At 32.2% G+C, this 17,960-nt stretch overlaps 1 protein-coding gene across 2 annotated transcripts; it reads left to right on the top strand.

Moving 5' to 3' along the window:
- The first annotated feature begins 5,104 nt into the window (after positions 1 to 5,104).
- LOC120277542 (glutathione transferase GST 23-like) lies at positions 5,105 to 11,295 on the top strand. Of its 2 annotated transcripts, XM_039284406.1 has the most exons (3): positions 5,105 to 5,816; positions 10,053 to 10,327; positions 10,448 to 11,295. In XM_039284406.1, the coding sequence occupies exons 2-3, from the start codon at positions 10,292 to 10,294 to the stop codon at positions 10,808 to 10,810; spliced, it is 399 nt and encodes a 132-aa protein (XP_039140340.1). In that variant the 5' UTR covers positions 5,105 to 5,816; positions 10,053 to 10,291; the 3' UTR covers positions 10,811 to 11,295. The 2 variants fall into 2 exon arrangements, with proteins under 2 accessions (XP_039140340.1, XP_039140338.1); XM_039284404.1 differs by lacking the exon at positions 10,448 to 11,295 and having other exon boundaries at positions 5,119 to 5,816; positions 10,053 to 10,182.
- The last annotated feature ends 6,665 nt before the right edge of the window (positions 11,296 to 17,960 follow it).

Genomic DNA, 17,960 nt, shown 5'->3' with positions numbered 1-17,960 from the left:
TCACACGTCTCTTAATTTACACTTGTAACTTTGTCCATGAGCAGGCTGACCAACTAAGAAGGGAAGCTGATATCAATGGCTAAGGTGTATGTGCCAATGTCCAAGATGCAGGTACCAATGAAGCAGCTGCTAATCCAATTGTAGAGCATGAACAATTGTCCCAGGTATTATATCAACATGCACTCAATGTTTGTATAAATTAAGGATTTACACACCTTTGCCAACTGATGTACCAATTGAAAAGTAGAAATCAAGGGGTTGTGTAGAGGATTGATATAAATGCTCAGCCTATCCCTACCATCACCTCAGATACAATGGTAACTTCGTCTAGGATGCAAGAGAACCCTGTAGGAATTTTAAAAAGCCAAGCACGGAAGCACTTCCCAATGAGATCTCCCATAGAGAAAATTACCCAAGATAGGAGCAAAGGCGATGAGAAGCGAAGAAAGCTTTGGAGGCCATGAATGTGTACATCTAATTAGAGATGCAGAATTCCCCAACTGTTGCAATTTTGTGGATTTAGTTCTTGTTGTCTTTGTATGGACTTGTTTTTGGTTAATTTTTGCAAAGAGTTCAATGTACATGTCATGCAAACAGTTCAATATATACATTTGATTTGCAGATGTCTGCTTATGGAGTTTCTTTGTTATCATTTGCAAGCATGATATGATTTATGTTCTCAGTAATGAAAATATATTTTCTAAAATGTGTATAGCTGGCTATATACAGTGTTTACATTTTCAGTAATTATTTTTTCCCCAGCTGTTACAACTAGCAACTAGTGTTTGTAACTAATTAACATGCTTATTATTGATTAGAATTATTGACTAACTTATAAATAGTTCAATGTATTAACTATAAAGATTTTTAAACATGTTCATTACTAATTAGAATTACTGACTAACTGACTAAATAGACAGAAAAACAACAACAACTAAAGATTTTTAAACTTCAACAAATTCACAAATTTCCACTCAATCTGATCAATTTCCATTAACTTCAACAATTTCTCACATATTAAGAATTACATATTAAACCGGATTTTCATTGGAGGAATGGATTTCGTAAAAAGGGGGAAAACAAACAAACAATCAAATACATAAATGGACTTTGTAAAAACCTAGCAAGTTGTTAACTTGCCATTCTACCTTCTCTCAAATTTTCTAGCATGCCATGGGGAAATTTGCGCTTGTCTGCTCTCCGCACGTGGACGGCCGCGCACTCAGAGTCTTGGTCTCCCTGCACTTCTTCGATGGAGGGACAGACGGACTGCCGCGGTGGTTCTCTCCCTCCTACCTCTTGAGAAGCCACTGTTGGGCAAGAGAGAAACATAAGGGAAAGTAATGGCTTAGGGCTGACGTGGATAAAGGGCTGAGTTGGCCTTTTGACATGGAGCAGGGAGGGTGTCCAGTTGGCAAGTGGCTGATGTGTCACGTCCAACGCGGATAACTCATAGCCTCATCAGTAGCCACGTAATATCTCCGGTGACCACGTCATCTTAAAACGAACAGAAATGAACAAGTATCCTCCCAGTAAAAGAAAATTAGTTTTTGGTGACTGAAAAGAAACAAATTGAAAGTCATTGTTAATATTAGTTGTATATTATGGGTTGAAATCAAAAGAAGCACAATCTCATCCGACGGTTAATATTAAAGGTTAACAAACACAATCCATTTATTACCCAAACAACCAATTAACACTTGACAAATGGCATTTAGAGGAGCCTGTGATTGAGCATACCCTGCCGAATTGGGGGTTTTTTTTTAATTTTTTGTGCGCCCCTCTAACCCTAGCTCTCGAAGAAAGTGGAGAGGACCTTGATACACCGGAGGAGAGAGCGATGATGAAGATGCATGGTGATGAAGACTCTGATGCTAATTAGCAGGCAACTCATGTGTGACCATTTCTTCTAATTTCATTGAAAACTGTGAGACATGTGAACCATTTCCTCTGTTCTTCTCTTTCCCCTCCCTGCCGTCCTTCCCGGCGCCGCCGGAGCCGCCTCCTCCTTCTTTCCTCCGCCTTCCTCCCTCTTCTAACCTCCCTTGTCGCCTCCCTTCCGCAGCCCTTCAACCCTGTCTCGGAGTCCGAGAAGAATGCCAGTGCTGAGCTCTCCCTCCGCATCGCCGGCCGTCAACCTCCTCGACCTCGCCTGTGATTTCCAGGTTCACAGTGATTTCTCCTGAGCTCTTGATTCCTTCTCTCTAGTGCTCACTCACACTCGATCCCAATTCCTTTTCTTTTTCTTTTGATGGACTTTTCCAAGTTGTGATTTTTAGGGTTTCGATTTTCAATTTTGTCTCTCTAGGTGATAAAAGATTACAAAAACTTGGCTTTTACGGAGTACGCTAGAGTTGGAAGGGCTTTAGCATTGTATGAAGTCGGTGATCGAGATGAAGCCATTGCTGAGATGGAGGATGTTTCCATATCTCTGAAGGGCTATCCAGGTATAGCTTTCTATCTATTGAATTTGAATTTGTGCAGAGTGGCATCAAGTGAAATTTCTGTTTGTTTGATAGAAAGTTCTACTTTAGAGGAAACCTTACCAGTGGTTGTTCTCTGTGAACTTTCTTATAGTATGTATTTAATTACACATAACATGAGTAAACTCATTGAAGTTAGTACTGATTGCACTTGGGCAATAGAGCTTGGAATCTTAGTACTTACATTTTTTATAGCTATAATTTTTCATGTAGTTTGTTTGAAAACACTGGATAGTACTTTCACACTAAGTCATTGATAAGTTCTTTGCAATCAAATACTCTTTTCATATGATATAATGGTTTGATATTGAACAATCTTTCTACGGTTCTACCAGTGACTTCTTTACCTGCACATTTTCATTTCTGAAGTTATTATTATGCCATCTCCACCAATTAATGTTGCATGCTGCAACTGCAGATTTACATTTTGTTTTTATGCATATTAGTTCTATGGAACAATGATTGATCTTGAATAATAATTATTTTGATCGATGAGCTTTTCGTTTGTTCTATAAAAAGGTAGTTACAGTGTTATGGCCTAGCAGAGAAATGAGCTTATGAGTTAAAAAAAAAAGAATAAGCTTATGAACTTGTCACAATAATCAAGTCTGGAAAACATCGTGATAATACATATTACACATAAATGATAACTAATATCTAAAAGACAAGATATAAAATGATAGGTTAGTACTCTTTTGATAAAAAAAAAATCAGTTGAGCATCTTTGAAAATCCAGTCCTTTTAAGTAGACAAGATATAAAATGATAGGTTAGTACTCTTTTGATAAAAAAAAAATCAGTTAAGTTTCTTTGAAAATCTAGTCCTTTTGGATATAGTTGATTGATTGTAAGTTTATTTTTATTTGAATTCATGTGTACAGGTCTCACTTTTGGATGAAGATAAGCCACAATTGTTGACTTTGGGACTATAAAATTGATGCTATCATGCCATCTGTTAGCATTTCCACATTCATTGGACTTTTATTGACTTTTTATGTACTCTTATACAGTAAACTAGATAAAAAAAAAAACAATTATCCTTTGGTTATTAAAGTATGTAAGTATGTGATGCATTGTGTAACAAGATTCACTTTTTTACTCTGAAATAAAATTTGGGTAAAGGTTGATAGATTGAAGTTATCTGCAATCAGGTAAATTTTATACTTACAAACTTTCATATGTCTTGCATTATAGATTTTTTTAATTTAAATAAAATACTTGATATTTATTTCATTATGTTTGTTTTACAGCATTGAAGACCAATTTAAATTCACCATAATGACTCAATAGAATTATAATGACTAAATAAGATCAGATGAACAACATGTAGTGTTTAATTTCATTAGTAATTTTCAAATTGTTTATTAAGACTTGAAACAGAGATATGATCTAAACTAGCTGTATTTTTTTTTCACATATTAGATTTAGATTTAAGTGAAAAGAAAGAAAGGAAGAAAATTAGGAAAAGTTGGGTAGTAGTTTTTTTTTCACATATTAGATTTAGATTTTCAAATTGCTTAAAGGATTTTTTATAAAAAATAGTTTTAAAGAAAATCTTTTATATCAATGGGTTATGTTTAGCTTGATTAATAACAAATAAAATTATAATTTCAATTCCATTTTTTAAAATTAATAATAAATATTTTTAAAAACATAATTATTTTGGTATGAAATTGATTCAACCTATTCTTAATAACAATACGTGCTTAAAGGATTTTTTTTATAAAAAAATAGTTTTAAAGAAAATCTTTTATATCAATGGGCCATGTTTAGTTTGATTAATAATAAATAAAATTATAATTCCAATTTCAACCTTTTCCTTATGAAGATACGATTATATAATATATATTTGATAAAATTTTGTTATTTTTAGAAAGAACTTCTATATTTGTTTTTATGGAATTTAAAATAATGTAATATAATAAATATAATATAATATAATCGATTAATAGCAGTATATAGTTTCCTATAATGTTTCAAAGAATGGCAATATATATACTAAAAAAAATCTATAGACAAAAGCTTTAGTCTGAACTAAGTTCATACAAATGAAATGTTTATCAAAACTCTTAGGAATTTTTTTTCAAATTTTATACTATCTTTGCAATCTTCCTTTTAGATATAGTCAACCCGCAGCGTTAGTACGGGTACATTAATCTAGTATATATATATATATATATATATATAGAAGCCTAATTCCTATGTGTGTATATATATATATATATTAGGTTTTTGATTGATTTGGTGAAGTTCTAGTGATTTAATAAATTATTTACCAAACTTAGAAATATTAAAAAAATGTAATTTAGTTAATATAAGCTTAAGATTTTATTTATTTTTTTACTAATATTTATTTAATTATTAATAATATTCTAATGAAATAAAAATATCAAATTTTGTTGAATTTTTATTTAGATATTTAAAACATTAAATATTTAATATTTCGAGGGCGAAAATGAGAGAGTATTCCTCAGCAGGGCCCCAATCTCTGAAAATTTTTTTCTGTCCTCGGCCTTGACGGGGCAAGGAATCAGGTTCACCATCGGAGTTGGGCCATTAACAACCTTACTAGCAAAATAAGATAAATCTAAATAAATATTTAAAAACTTGCATTTTATTATAATTTAAATTAACTCAAAATTACATCTATGTCCCTATAAATAGTCATGGAAGTCTCCTAGAACCCTCACTGGTTCTCTTTTTCCACACAGACAGACACACACAGAGAGAGAGAGAGAGACCATGGCGACCATCTACTCCTCCGCTCTCTCCTTCCAAAACTCTAACCCTAACCGTAATTTTCATCTTTTTTCCAAATTTCATCTCCTCTCTCGCGTTCGCTTCCCTCTCCGCTCTTCGTCCCGTAATCGCCTCCGCGTCTCCGCCTCCTTCGCCTTGCCGCCCTTCACCAATCCCCTCTTCAACTCCGCCAACTCCCTCTCCTCCATGCTCTCTCTCCTCAACACCCAGCTCCGTGAAGTCTCCACTTCCGTTGCTCCCCGCTTGCTCGCCGCCTTCATGAACCACCGCGCCGATTTTGTCCTTCCGATGACGGCCGTTCTGGCCAGGGCTGTTCGGTGGCTTGATATCTTTGATCAGGTCCTGATGGTGAGGGTGCTGCTCAGTTGGTACCCTAATATTCCTTGGGATCGCCAGCCCTTCAACGCCTTGAGTGATCTCTGCGATCCTTTCCTCAATCTCTTTCGGAAGATCATCCCTCGGGTTGGCGCGATGGATGTCAGTCCTCTTCTTGCTTTCGTGGTCTTGCGGATTATTAGATCCTTACTTGGAGCTCCTGATCCTGTGATGTATTGATGATCCGGAGATTGGAAAGGTTCCTGTTTGTTCATTTTTTTTTTCTCTGTTGCTTTTATAGTGTTATAGTGATTGCTTTACTTAGGCATACAAGAGAGAGATTAGATACTTTTATTTGTTATATACCTTGCTTACAAAGTAAGTTTCTCTGCTAAAGTTTCACGTCAAAATAAGTTTGAACTTTTTGTGCGGTTGGAATGACATGATTTATATACAGTTTGTTTTATCTTCAATTTTTGTTACGGTGTTATAGTGATTATGTTACTTAGGTCTTAGAAGGGAGAGGTTATATACCCGTCTTTATATATTTTGTTTAAAAAGTTAGTTTCTTTGCTGGAGTTTCATGTGAACATAATTTTGATCTCTATGTGTAGTTGGAATGGCATGATTCATATTTTATAATGAGTTCTTTCTTGTATGCTTTTTGATAGTAAAGAGAAGATATGGAAATAGTTACTTTAAATCAACTCTCGAGTTAAAAATTACTTTCAGATCTAGCTGAACTGCAAGGTATTATCCTTTTTAATTTTTTTTTTCTAGTGCTTATGGGTTGTTTGTTGAATTAATCAATAAACTTTTGGACTTAAGAAACTGGGGATGTCCTTTTATAAATTTTGCCTTTATCATTGATTGCAACCCTTCTTGTTGTATACGAGGATTATTTGTTTCCCACAGAGGTAATAATGTGGCTTAGACGTTAGAATTATAGGGTGACTGTTTAGTTGGCTTATATAAGTTAGGATTGGAATTAAGCTAATTCTATGTGATTTGGCTGATCGTTGTCATTATTAATTGTGTTTATTTAAGAACCACGACTCATTAATTATTTCGAGAACATATAGGAATATAAGCTTGGTGGTTGATGTAAGAATTGTAGCAATTCTCTAAAGTAATGTAATTGAAGAAACAATTTGGGAACGCTTGATTATATATTTGGAGGCTGAATGTTAAATTTTGAACATTGCTCTGAAAACTAGATGAGCTGTTTAATCATACATGCAAATATCATCAGTTCATATCCTATTTAAAGTTGTCCAATCTGAAGTACTAAACCCACACCTTACCTATTAAAGTTGAAACAATTCCTTTCTCTTCCTAAAATAAGCAAAGCACAGCTGTTCATTAACAATTGTGATTATTTCCTATGAGTGACTCTTTATAAGCTAAAATGTTATACCCTATTATTTTTATCTAGAATGTTTTTCGGGAAAAAAGTAATCGGTTAGAAAAAGGACTATGAATAATGCCTATAGAAAGGGAAAGAAATTCTTAATGTTGAATAGGATGAAAAACTTATGTCGGCTGAAGAAGAATGATGTAATGAATATTTTTTAAAATGGTTTTAATTATGTCTCAAGTTATTGATATAAATAAGGGAAAGTCTCATGACAAAACATTTATATATAAAGTTTTTTGAAACTATATGCTTTGATTTATTCTCTTATTAAGTGTACACCTATTTTGTTTCCTTGCAAAGTGCAAATTGCAACTCATCCATATAATCCTCTGAAAAAGGGCCTTGCATGCTTACCCTAAAATTTTCAAGAATTTGTACTTACATCCCTTTCTTCAGATTTTTATACTTTTTAGCATAAATTATGATAAAATTGTATGAAGGCAAAGTCATACTTGCAAATATACCCTTTGCAATTCTAAATAATATTCCTTAGATGATTTTTTATGTTAATTACAGAATTGGTCTTATATTGTAGATGGATCGGTGAAATGATCTACCAATGAAGTAATTGCCTAGTTATATAGTAATGATTTTATTTGAGGAAAAGTCACTGTCAAGTAGCTAAGGCTATCAATGAGTTTGCTGCCTTGAATTTGGAGTACTTGAATTTTGCCTTTTTTGTTAATGATGGTTGGTTTTAGAATTTTTTACAGAATTGGTTTTTAATGCAAAATTTTAAGGAGGACAGGACTAGCTTGCATAAGATTATTATATTATTTTTTTTAGATTTAGATTTTTGTTGCAAGTAAATAAATTATGTTAGTTTAACTTTCCAGCAAGAGCTGTTAATTTGTGAATCTATTTTTTAATTTTTAGTGTGATGCCTTCTTGGGGGATTGAATTGGTGCAACTATTTAAAAAGATATGGAACAGTGACAGAAAAATCATCCAACGGTTTTGCGAAGTTTTGGGCTATGGCCTGATATCTGCCTGGTTGGATGGGATTAGTCACATCAGCTTCACCTAATCATCCAATAAAAACTACTGTTTAGTGATGTAGTATGAAGATGACCATTGGTTATCTTATTGACTTCGTAGATAGTTGACTTCTTTCACGTGCTGATTTTACCAAATTCACTTTCACCCAGTAGATAACTGTCATTTAAGAACGTATGGAGTAGTGCTGTAAGAATGGACTAATTGACTTCAAATTGAGATGACTAGCTAAAAATGCAACTTATTTAAACGAACTTTATCAAGAAAATCAGTTGCTACATTGCTGATTAATAAAATAATGGAGGGAAGGAAAGCCATTTAAGTGTTTGATAGTTGACTTTCATAAGGAGGTGTTTGGATGTGGTATTTTTAAGCCTTGTTCCGTACTTGCACTTAATTGGGTTTTGAAAAGCTATTGAACTGTTTGGCAAGTCAATTTTGGTGCACTTACATGTTAGCAATTTAAATTGTTTTGAAGAAGAAAATGAAACTCTTGAATGTTTCTCAGAGGTGTTAAGCATGCAGTTGTTGTTGTACTGAATATTTATGACTGGGTTTAAATTTGCATTTGATGGGTAAGTTTGAAACTTGAACCCTTCCAATTTATTTCTATGGTGTTGTTTGGATCACATTGGGCTAGTTCTGATTTAGTCTTGGTAGGTAGTTAATCTTATGAATTCAGTTACTTGGTTGGGGAGAAATTGTAGATATTTCTACAGAAATAAACTGGACTGGAAAATTTTTCATGGCAATTAAATTGTTATTTTGCAAAGTATATGACAAGAATAAACTGAACTATCTAAGCCGAGTTGCCCTTTTCATCCTGATTTGGATGGCAATTAAGTTGGTGTATTTTGCATTAATGTGCTACGGATTTTGATTATTGCAAACATTTTCGTGAATTGGAAAATTTTGCTTGATCGTGTTACTTCAATTGATTTATTTATTTTTGGTTTGACATTTCCAAACTTTGTGTTATCTTTTAGATGATAACAATTCTCCTTCTCTGCACTTTTGGGTTTAGTGCTGTTTTCTTTTAGTGCACTTTTATGTATAACTATGATGACTATATGCAAGTTTTTATGCTGAAGAAGATATTTTGCTTAGATCACTGCACGTGTTAGATAACTTAAATGGTAAGGAAGTATCCGGTTGTTTTAAGAACCTCAGGCACATTTCAAAAGTGATGAACTGATATATGGTACATGTCAATGTTATTGTATAGTTGATTGTTCCTCAAACTTCTGGTTCTCAAAAGAATGTGTGAAAAGTTTGTGCAAAGTGAAGGCGCATTCAATATTTTCAAACAAATGAGGGCATCCTTTTCTCTCTAAAATAGATTCGTTCATCACTGTGCCTGACGGAATAGATTCACTATATCCTCTTGACAAGTGACATTTGATTACTTCATCACAAATGAAATTTAATGAATTTTTATATCTAGCTTGAAGTCGAATCTTTGCTTGGAAGTACTCTTAGAAAATCAGTTTTCAGTTTGTATGCATTTGTTTGTTGGTGACTTCTTTGTTCCATATGGTCCAGTCCTTAAAGGCCTGTCTTTGTTGCATGGTTGTCTTATTCTGGAAGGTCGATAAAGCTAGCGTTCAATTTCTTTTTTTCTCTGTGTGTGTGTGTGTGTCTGCTTTACCTTTTAACCTCCTTTTTGTTATTCTATTCCCCCATCTTCCACACATGTTGGGGCGGGGACCGGCAACCAGATTGTGCTGTCATTAGTTTTAAAGATTCTGTTGACAAAACCAAATAACTAATTCATCACATGCTTGATTTTGGAATAGCTTAGTTGCTTCCTTAACAAGGGAAAAGATTGTTTTGACATTTGATGTTTTTTGTCTCTACTTTGGAGCTGTGGTACCGGCCACTAACCCACTTGCAACCCATAAAATCACCTTGCAGCATTTGGTCATTTCTTGAAAGAGTGTTAGGCTTTTTTTTTTTTTTTTAATTGGTTTAAGGATTTAGAAGTACATCATCTGCCTTATCTGATCAGCGTTATCTTTTAACACTCAAAGTGGATTACTGTCATGGTTGTTTGTGAAGTAAAACTCTTTGGTATGTGGGCAGCTCCTGCTGTTCGCCGAGTAGAGTGGGCATTGAAGTTGAAGGGAATCGAGTACGAATACATTGAAGAAGATCTCTCCAACAAAAGTCCCTCACTTCTCCAGTACAATCCAATCAATAGGCAAGTTCCTGTACTCTTACACAATGGTAAGCCACTCGTAGAATCCCTAGTCATTCTTGAATACATTGATGAAACCTGGAAGGACAACCCTATCTTACCGAAGGATCCTTATGAACGAGCCATGGCACGCATCTGGGCTTTGTACTCTGATTACCAGGTGAGTTGACACACTACCTTGTTTCCACATCAAACTATACCCTGGTGCACTTCACAGTTCCAATAGTAGGCTAGGATTTTGTATGCCGACTGGATCATGAGATCGAACTCCTGTTTGCAGTGCCGAGATGCTTCAAAGGATGTTTTCCTTGCAATGGGAGAAGAGCAAGAGAAAGCCATCAAGTGCTTGGAAGAGACGTTGGAAGTACTCGAAAAGGAGCTAAAGGGAAAGAGATTCTTCGCCGGCCAGAGCATAGGATACTTGGATCTTGCACTGGGTTGGATGGCTTTCTGGTTAGGAGTTTCCGAGGAAGTTGCTTGTTATGAAGTTCTAGACGTAGAGAAGTTTCCTCGGTTTGTTACTTGGATTGAAAACTTCCTGAAAGTTCCTGTAATCCGTGATAACCTTCCTGACCGTGACAAGACTGTAGAGTTTTTTCATGAGTACCGCAAGCTTCAGCAATCTGCGCTAGGAAAAGTTTAGCTGCTAGTCTGCGATTTTCAGCACAACCCGAAGTTTGAAAAATCTTTTTTTCGTATTAGTGTCTACAACATGGACTAAGATCTTCCCTTTTGGAGTAGGTTTAAGAATCTCCAGCATCGAATTAGTTAAGTTTGTAAGTTCTGCTTTGGTTCTGTACTGTAATTTGTGAGTTCAGTCTGTACAGTACTTAGTACGTAGTTGCCCTGATTTTAGTGTCAGAGTCAGGATTCTGGACATCATTCCAAGTGCAATCAGTTGGAAGTGTTTGCTGGTCTTTGTTATCTTTTCATCAAAATTAAGGCTGTGATGTTGTGGGTGCCCTTTTCTGGCATTGCATTTGGGGTTGTTATTGTGCATGATTGACGGTCTATCAATTTCAGTGTCAAGGTTAAATATTTGCCTAGTGTGTTTAAGAGTCTTTAGACCAATTTTATTTGTGCAAAAAATGATATTATTTGTATAAACCAGACACTCGATATGGTTATATTGACTATCTCTATAATTAGAGATTTGGCATTTTATTTTCGTCTCTAGTAAAAGATTAAGAGTTCGATCTTGTTAGCAGTGCCAATTTTTTACAAATAAAAACTTGTGAATTATAATGCTAATTATTATATTATTTTTTTTAACAAATATTATTTAAAAACTGGGTATTAGTCATCATTACCCTCTACTCTATAAAAATAAATAAATAAATAAACTAGTCACTCACTCTTATTTGAGTCATTATATTATAAAAAATTTTAATTGAGTATATATATAGTTTTGGTGGGTTAGTGTGTTTTAAGAGGAGTCACTCAATTTCACAAGAATATAAAACAAACACACAATGAAGCAAGAGAAAGAAGACACATAAGTTGATTATCCAGTTCGGTGCAATCTTGCCTACATCTGGGACCAAGCCCGGAGAAACAATCTACTAAAAGAGGTTATTAAATAAAAAGTACAACTCTCTTATCCTCTCAAGACAAAGAATACCCTCTTAAGATTGCCCAATGCCCACTCTCCTCTCTCTCCCTTATGGTTCATCCTAAATCTTCAAGCAGGATATCTTATATAGACGCACTTATGTCCATTAGATCCTTCCTCTTTTAGAATTCTCCGTGGCTTCCTAACTTGGACACCTTCCAAAGTTGATGTTGCAACACCCAGTTGCAACACTGCCCACCTTACTAAACATGACTGAGTTCTAGCCAGTTGTACCCGAACTTGCGACACCTTCAACCCTCCCGATTCATTCAGTCCGCTTCGTAGCAGTTGACTCATCACGAGCTCCTCCTGTCTGCAACCGCTTCCTTCCTCACGTCACTTCAGCAAGTCTCTTCTCCCGAGGAATGTACCTACCAAGGCACACGCAACCATCTCACCAAAGATGGTCACCGAATATCTCCTAATGTTTTTTCCAAACTTGGTCCAAGTTTGGTCTTCCCATGTGATCTTCGTTTGAATAATGGAAATATTGTTACTAAACTTGATCTCATCTCATTTAAGTTTAGCCTTCAATATCCTCAAGCATGATCTCCAATCATCTATGCTTGGATCTTCAAATTTTCAATCAAATCTCAAGTAAACTTTAATCAATCCTCCATATATGATTTGTCTCCTTGAATAGCTCCGCCCATAATTAGCTCTTAGATTTTCCTTCAAATTGTGTTACTAAATATGGTCTTGATAATCACATTTGCTTGTCCTTGCCTATCTTAGTTTGTGTCTTCAAACAACTTCACACGAAACTAAGTTTGTCTTTCCAATCTTTATGATTATTCTTGCCAACAATAGAATATTCATTTCTCTTTAAAATAGATCTTTCCTGAAAGGAGTTTAATCAAAGATATGATTTATCATTCCGGATCTTACCAATGATAGATACAATCAAACCTAAGATAAAACTTACCCTTCTTGAAGAGATCCTTCTAACTTGATGCGTTTTCCAAAATTAGTTAATCATCACATGAACCATTGAGAGGAATTGTTTCTAAACATGTTCTAAAAACATGATCTTCTAAGCCTCATATCTTCATATGCCATGTCACCAAGCTTTAGCCACATCATCATCCTAGTCACTTCTCTTTTTGCCAAGTCATCATTGCCTCGTCATATTCTTTTGCCACGTCACCTCTTGGTTTATCACATAATGCCAATCCATGTCGGCATACCTAACAGAGTATATGAACTTTAGATTCGTGTTTAATTGGGTCACCTTAACTAATTTTTTTAACTGTGTGGACAAAAAATCAAATTAAATAAAAGATATTGTTATAATTTATTTAACTAAAAAAAATTAAAAGTTATATTATATTATGTTTATCTGACATGAAAACTAGTTATATGAGTTGGTTATTTTTAAGATAAAGAGGGTTTTTATTCATGTGACATACTGATATGGTTAAGTTATGCTGATATGGTAAAGGGCCATGATGTGGTATGTCATGTTTAATGGAGTTAGCCCAGATGATCTAATTGAATGCAAATCTAATTTTAGAATACCCAATTGAAATTTTTTATAACTGTGTGACTTATTATTTAAAAAAAATTTATAAAAAAAATAATTCTACAAATTAATTAATAAAAGTAATGTTTTTTTTTTAAAATTTATTCTCTGCTGCTAATAATGAAATAACAACATGAATACTCTCAGAAGACATATGCATGTATATAAATCCAAATATCTCAGACATACTTTGGGAAGGATCTTCATATTAGCTTCAGGCCGTTGGTGTCTTATGTATGTCCCACTATCTGACAAGGTATGTCGCATTAAGTTGAAATGAAATGAGAGATGGTGATCATGCAACATAAATTAATATGGATAGATCATGTGTCGGAGAGTGCATAGGCGTAGGATTACTATTTTAATATAATTGTGTCTTATCTCTGTAATTTAAAATTAGAGTAAAAACAATCGTAGAGGTTTATTTAAATAATAAAAAAATAAAAAATAAAAAAATGTGGGAATTATCTGAAAAGAAAAAAATAAAAAATATTTGTATAATCATTAAACCATGAGGCTTATAGAAGTAGTGATTCATATTAAATAAAGTAGTCATTGTGATGTGAACAAATTATGTGTTAGAGCATGCACAACTTCATATTTAATAAGATAGTCATTTGCTTCACCAATGGAAATGATTTTGACTCGTTAATTTGAAGAAAAATCAAAATTAATAAGTAAAATAATAACAATAATAAAGGGATATTTTATTTTATAACGAAGTCAAAAGTTAAGAGTTTGAATTTCAAGAAATCATTCGTAGTCCAATAGTAACTTAGCACAAAGCCCATAAAAGTAGGAGAGCTCAAAACTTTGTCCTAATAGTACTGCTCATTAATTTGTACATAAATTGCATATTAGTATTAATTACAAGTATTGATTGTTAGTCTAGCGTGGGTCTTTTGTAAGAAAAATAGTGTTTCTTTCTTTCCAAAATTGCAAGAGATGAGGGATTTATCTTTGGGGGGTGGTTAAGGCACCACAACTGATACATTTCTGTATTTATCTATTTTTTGATAACATTTATCGTTTTTATAAAAAAATTCAAATCTTATCCAACTCATAGTTAAGGGTTTGTGATTTGTCTAAATTTTTTTTTTGAAAAAAAAGACATGTCAAGGAAATAATCACCTTTCCATAATTCACTTCCATAATTCACAAAAATGGATCTTGGTTTTTGTTATTTTGACTCTAAAAAAAACTATCTACTTATGTAATATTAATAAATATAATTTTTTTAAAAAAAATATTTTGTACGGCTAATAATGAAAGTCATCATTAGAAATCAAGGCATACTCTATAGTGTCCTACATTGTTTGTGTCTAAGAGATTTTGAGTTCGAAACCCCTTAAGCACAATAAAAATAAAAATAAAAGTGTTTGTTGTGGTTTTATAAATAATAATAAAAAAAAATCATCATTCCGTAATCCCCAACTGGTAAATAATTTCCATCACAAGAGATATATATATATAAATCCAACTGTCTGACATGAGATTAAAGTTTGTGAACGTGGCAGAAATCTCATGCAACATTCTCCGAGTGACGTGGCATAAAGTGGAACGTTCCCTATCAAATGCTAATCAGACAAATCAAAATCATGGTCATGCTCTTATTGGGTTGATTGATTTTTATTTTTTATTTTTTTAATAAAATATAAATAAATTAATTATGTCTCATAACATGCACAAAAATAAAGTTACTATTTTAATAAAATTATATCGTCATTCTACATGAGAAAATCATGAAAATCTATTTAAAAAATATAAAAAAGAAAAAAAATTATTTAAAAAGAAAAAAAATTTTAATAATTAAACCATGACACTTATTTAAGTAGTGATTCATGTTAAATAATAGTCATTTGATAAACCAATAAAAATCATGTTTTGACTCTCAAATATGGAGATATCATAGTTTGAAGAAAAAAAAAAAAATCAAATTCAATGGATAAGAAAAAAAAAACATCTATAATAAAAAAGTGATATTTTATTTTTGTCCAGGTCTAAAGTTAATAGTTTGAATTCTAAAAAATCACTAGTAGTCCAATGATAATTTACTACAAAATGCTCAAAAAGATGACAGTTTGAAATTTTTTCTGCATATTATTGGTTATTAGTATTGTTCACGCACTTTACATTAGAGAATAGTACTATTTACCATTACTATTACTGGACTAGGTATCATTTTTTTGTGAAAAAAACAATGTTTTTCCCCTTTTAGGGCTGCATGGTGGAAAAAATTATCCAGAGGAGTCATTGAGTCATCGTAATTGATGCACCTCAATGTCTATTTGTCCTTTAATGATGTTTGTCGTCTATGTAAAACAAAAAAAAACAAAAAATTCGACTCTTTTCTACCTTATATTGTTGAGAGTTTGCCCTTATTTAAAAAAATAAAAAATAAAACATGTTAAAGAAATAATCCCCTTTCCATTAGTCACAAAATTGGATTTTGGTCTTCATCACCTCTCCCCTAAAAAACAACAAATACGTAATTCTATGACATTATTAAAAGTAAGTTGTTTTTTAAATTTATTCTATGCTGCTGATATGTGAAAGTCATCATTTAGCCATCCCTAAAAGGCATATGAGTACCTTTACAATATATATATATATATATATATATATAAATATATATAAATCCAAATGTCTGACAAGAGATCAAACTTTACGAACGTAGGAGAAATCGCATACTACATTCTCCGAGTGACGTGGCATAAAGTGGAACGTTACCCATCAAATTCTACTGAGGGAATCAAAATCATAATCATGGCCTTAATAGCCTTCATTGATTTCTTCTGATGAAATGTTTTTTGAGTTTTTTTTTAAATGAATATATTGAAAGATTCTTATTTATTTTGAGAGCGGTGTATGATCTCCTAATCTATAAGTATATGTTTTTTTATTTAAAATATTTATATCTTGCTAAAGTGACAAATTTAAACATCAACTAAAATAGAGTAAGGACAAAAATGAGTGAGATATTAACGTTCCACCTATACATATCTTTCACATGCGACTAATCTATATTTTATTAAAAAATTTTCAAAGTCTTACCGTTTATCTCTAATGCAATTAGCTCACCCTAATTATATTTTCACTGCCGTAAGTGAAAGTTGTATTTTTGTTTCTCTCTTCTTGATATTTCTATAATTTTTTTTTCATTTTAATTAGTATAGTGTCAAAGAGAAAAAGAAATAGTTGTTAATAAAAATGGCTTTATAGCACAACAATCTCTTGATTGAGAGTTCCATTATAACATCAATATCAATAAATAGTTGAGGAAATAGAGCATCTCTCGGATCAAAGGATACAATATATTTTATAAGATGATGCAAGTTTAGGCATCGTCTCTTTAGACTCCATGGAACACCCTCAAATGTCTAAATATTAATGAAAATTAAATATTTTTTAAAATAATAACAAATTTTTAGTAATATTAATATTTTTATTAAAATAATTAAAAAAATATTGTAGACAACATATTTGTTATAATTACTTCAGAGCATATAGTTCTCCTGATTTCCATTTATCCTTCACTAAGAATACATCTAAAGATATATTTTTATATTTTAATTAAACTCCAAGAAAAAATTAGCGCACCATTAAAAAATGAACTAAAGTAAAGTCATAAATTTTGAATATATCTTATAATAATCCAAGAAAATTTAATTTAAAATATTAATAAAATAATAGTAAAACATATGAAAACTTCCTCTTGAAAAACTACCAATGTATTACCTTTTTATCTATTGATATTAAGTATTTTGCATAAATATTTATTTTAAAAAAGACCTGAAATTGAACCTAAAAAATCAATATAATGTAAAAACACAGGTGCTTATTGTCATTTAAAAAAACAAAAACCCTATCAACACTGGTTTCTCCCGGAAGATTTCAATGGTTTCTGTAAAATATTAAAAGAAACCAGGGGTTTATGTGAAAAAAATAACACTTCTATTAATAAACCCCTTCTCTAAACAGACTTACCAAAAATAAATCTCAATTAAGATAAAAAAGGAACTCAATTTAAGGAAAATATAAATAAAAAAAACCGGGAAACAGGCTAAGCCAGTCATCCATAAAGTGGATAGACACGCTCACCTACATGTAGTTATTAGTTTCACCGCCACGTGTCTCACTCCCACGCATCTCGCTTCTCCATAACAACAATGGATAATACGTAGAGTAGTTCGGTACATCTAAACCCTTAAACAATATAAAAAATTACGCGTATACCCTCATATATATATATTTATCTATATTATCTAATTAACAGCATACTATTATTTATTATTATTTAATATATTTAATAATAAATGAAAATACAGAAAATGAACTTTATAAACTGTGCGCAGCTAAACATTTTACATGTTATAAAGGAAAAAAAATCATTTTGTAAGATTAATAATTTTATTAATCCTAAAAAATTTGGTCATATTTCCATCTCATCATCTAACTTGACTATTTTATTGTAAAATTAATAAAAGTATAAATCTTACAAAAACACACTATTTATGTAAAGTGAAATAGATGCCTTTTAAATGGAAAATTTATAAATTAGCTTAATAAATATAATATTTTATTATTTTTTACAAGCACAATTATCTAATTTCTATAATACACAGAAAATTATAATATCATTATTTTTACATAAAAATG

This window comes from Dioscorea cayenensis, chromosome 15 (assembly GCF_009730915.1).
Source record: "Dioscorea cayenensis subsp. rotundata cultivar TDr96_F1 chromosome 15, TDr96_F1_v2_PseudoChromosome.rev07_lg8_w22 25.fasta, whole genome shotgun sequence".
Taxonomy (NCBI): domain Eukaryota; kingdom Viridiplantae; phylum Streptophyta; class Magnoliopsida; order Dioscoreales; family Dioscoreaceae; genus Dioscorea; species Dioscorea cayenensis.
Note: the sequence above shows the minus strand (reverse complement) of the source record. Positions and strands in the feature narration are given on the sequence as shown.

Coding starts and splice junctions, on each gene's coding strand:
- LOC120277542 (XM_039284404.1), top strand. CDS start 5,225: ATGGCGACCATCTACTCCTCCGCTCTCTCCTTCCAAAACTCTAACCCT.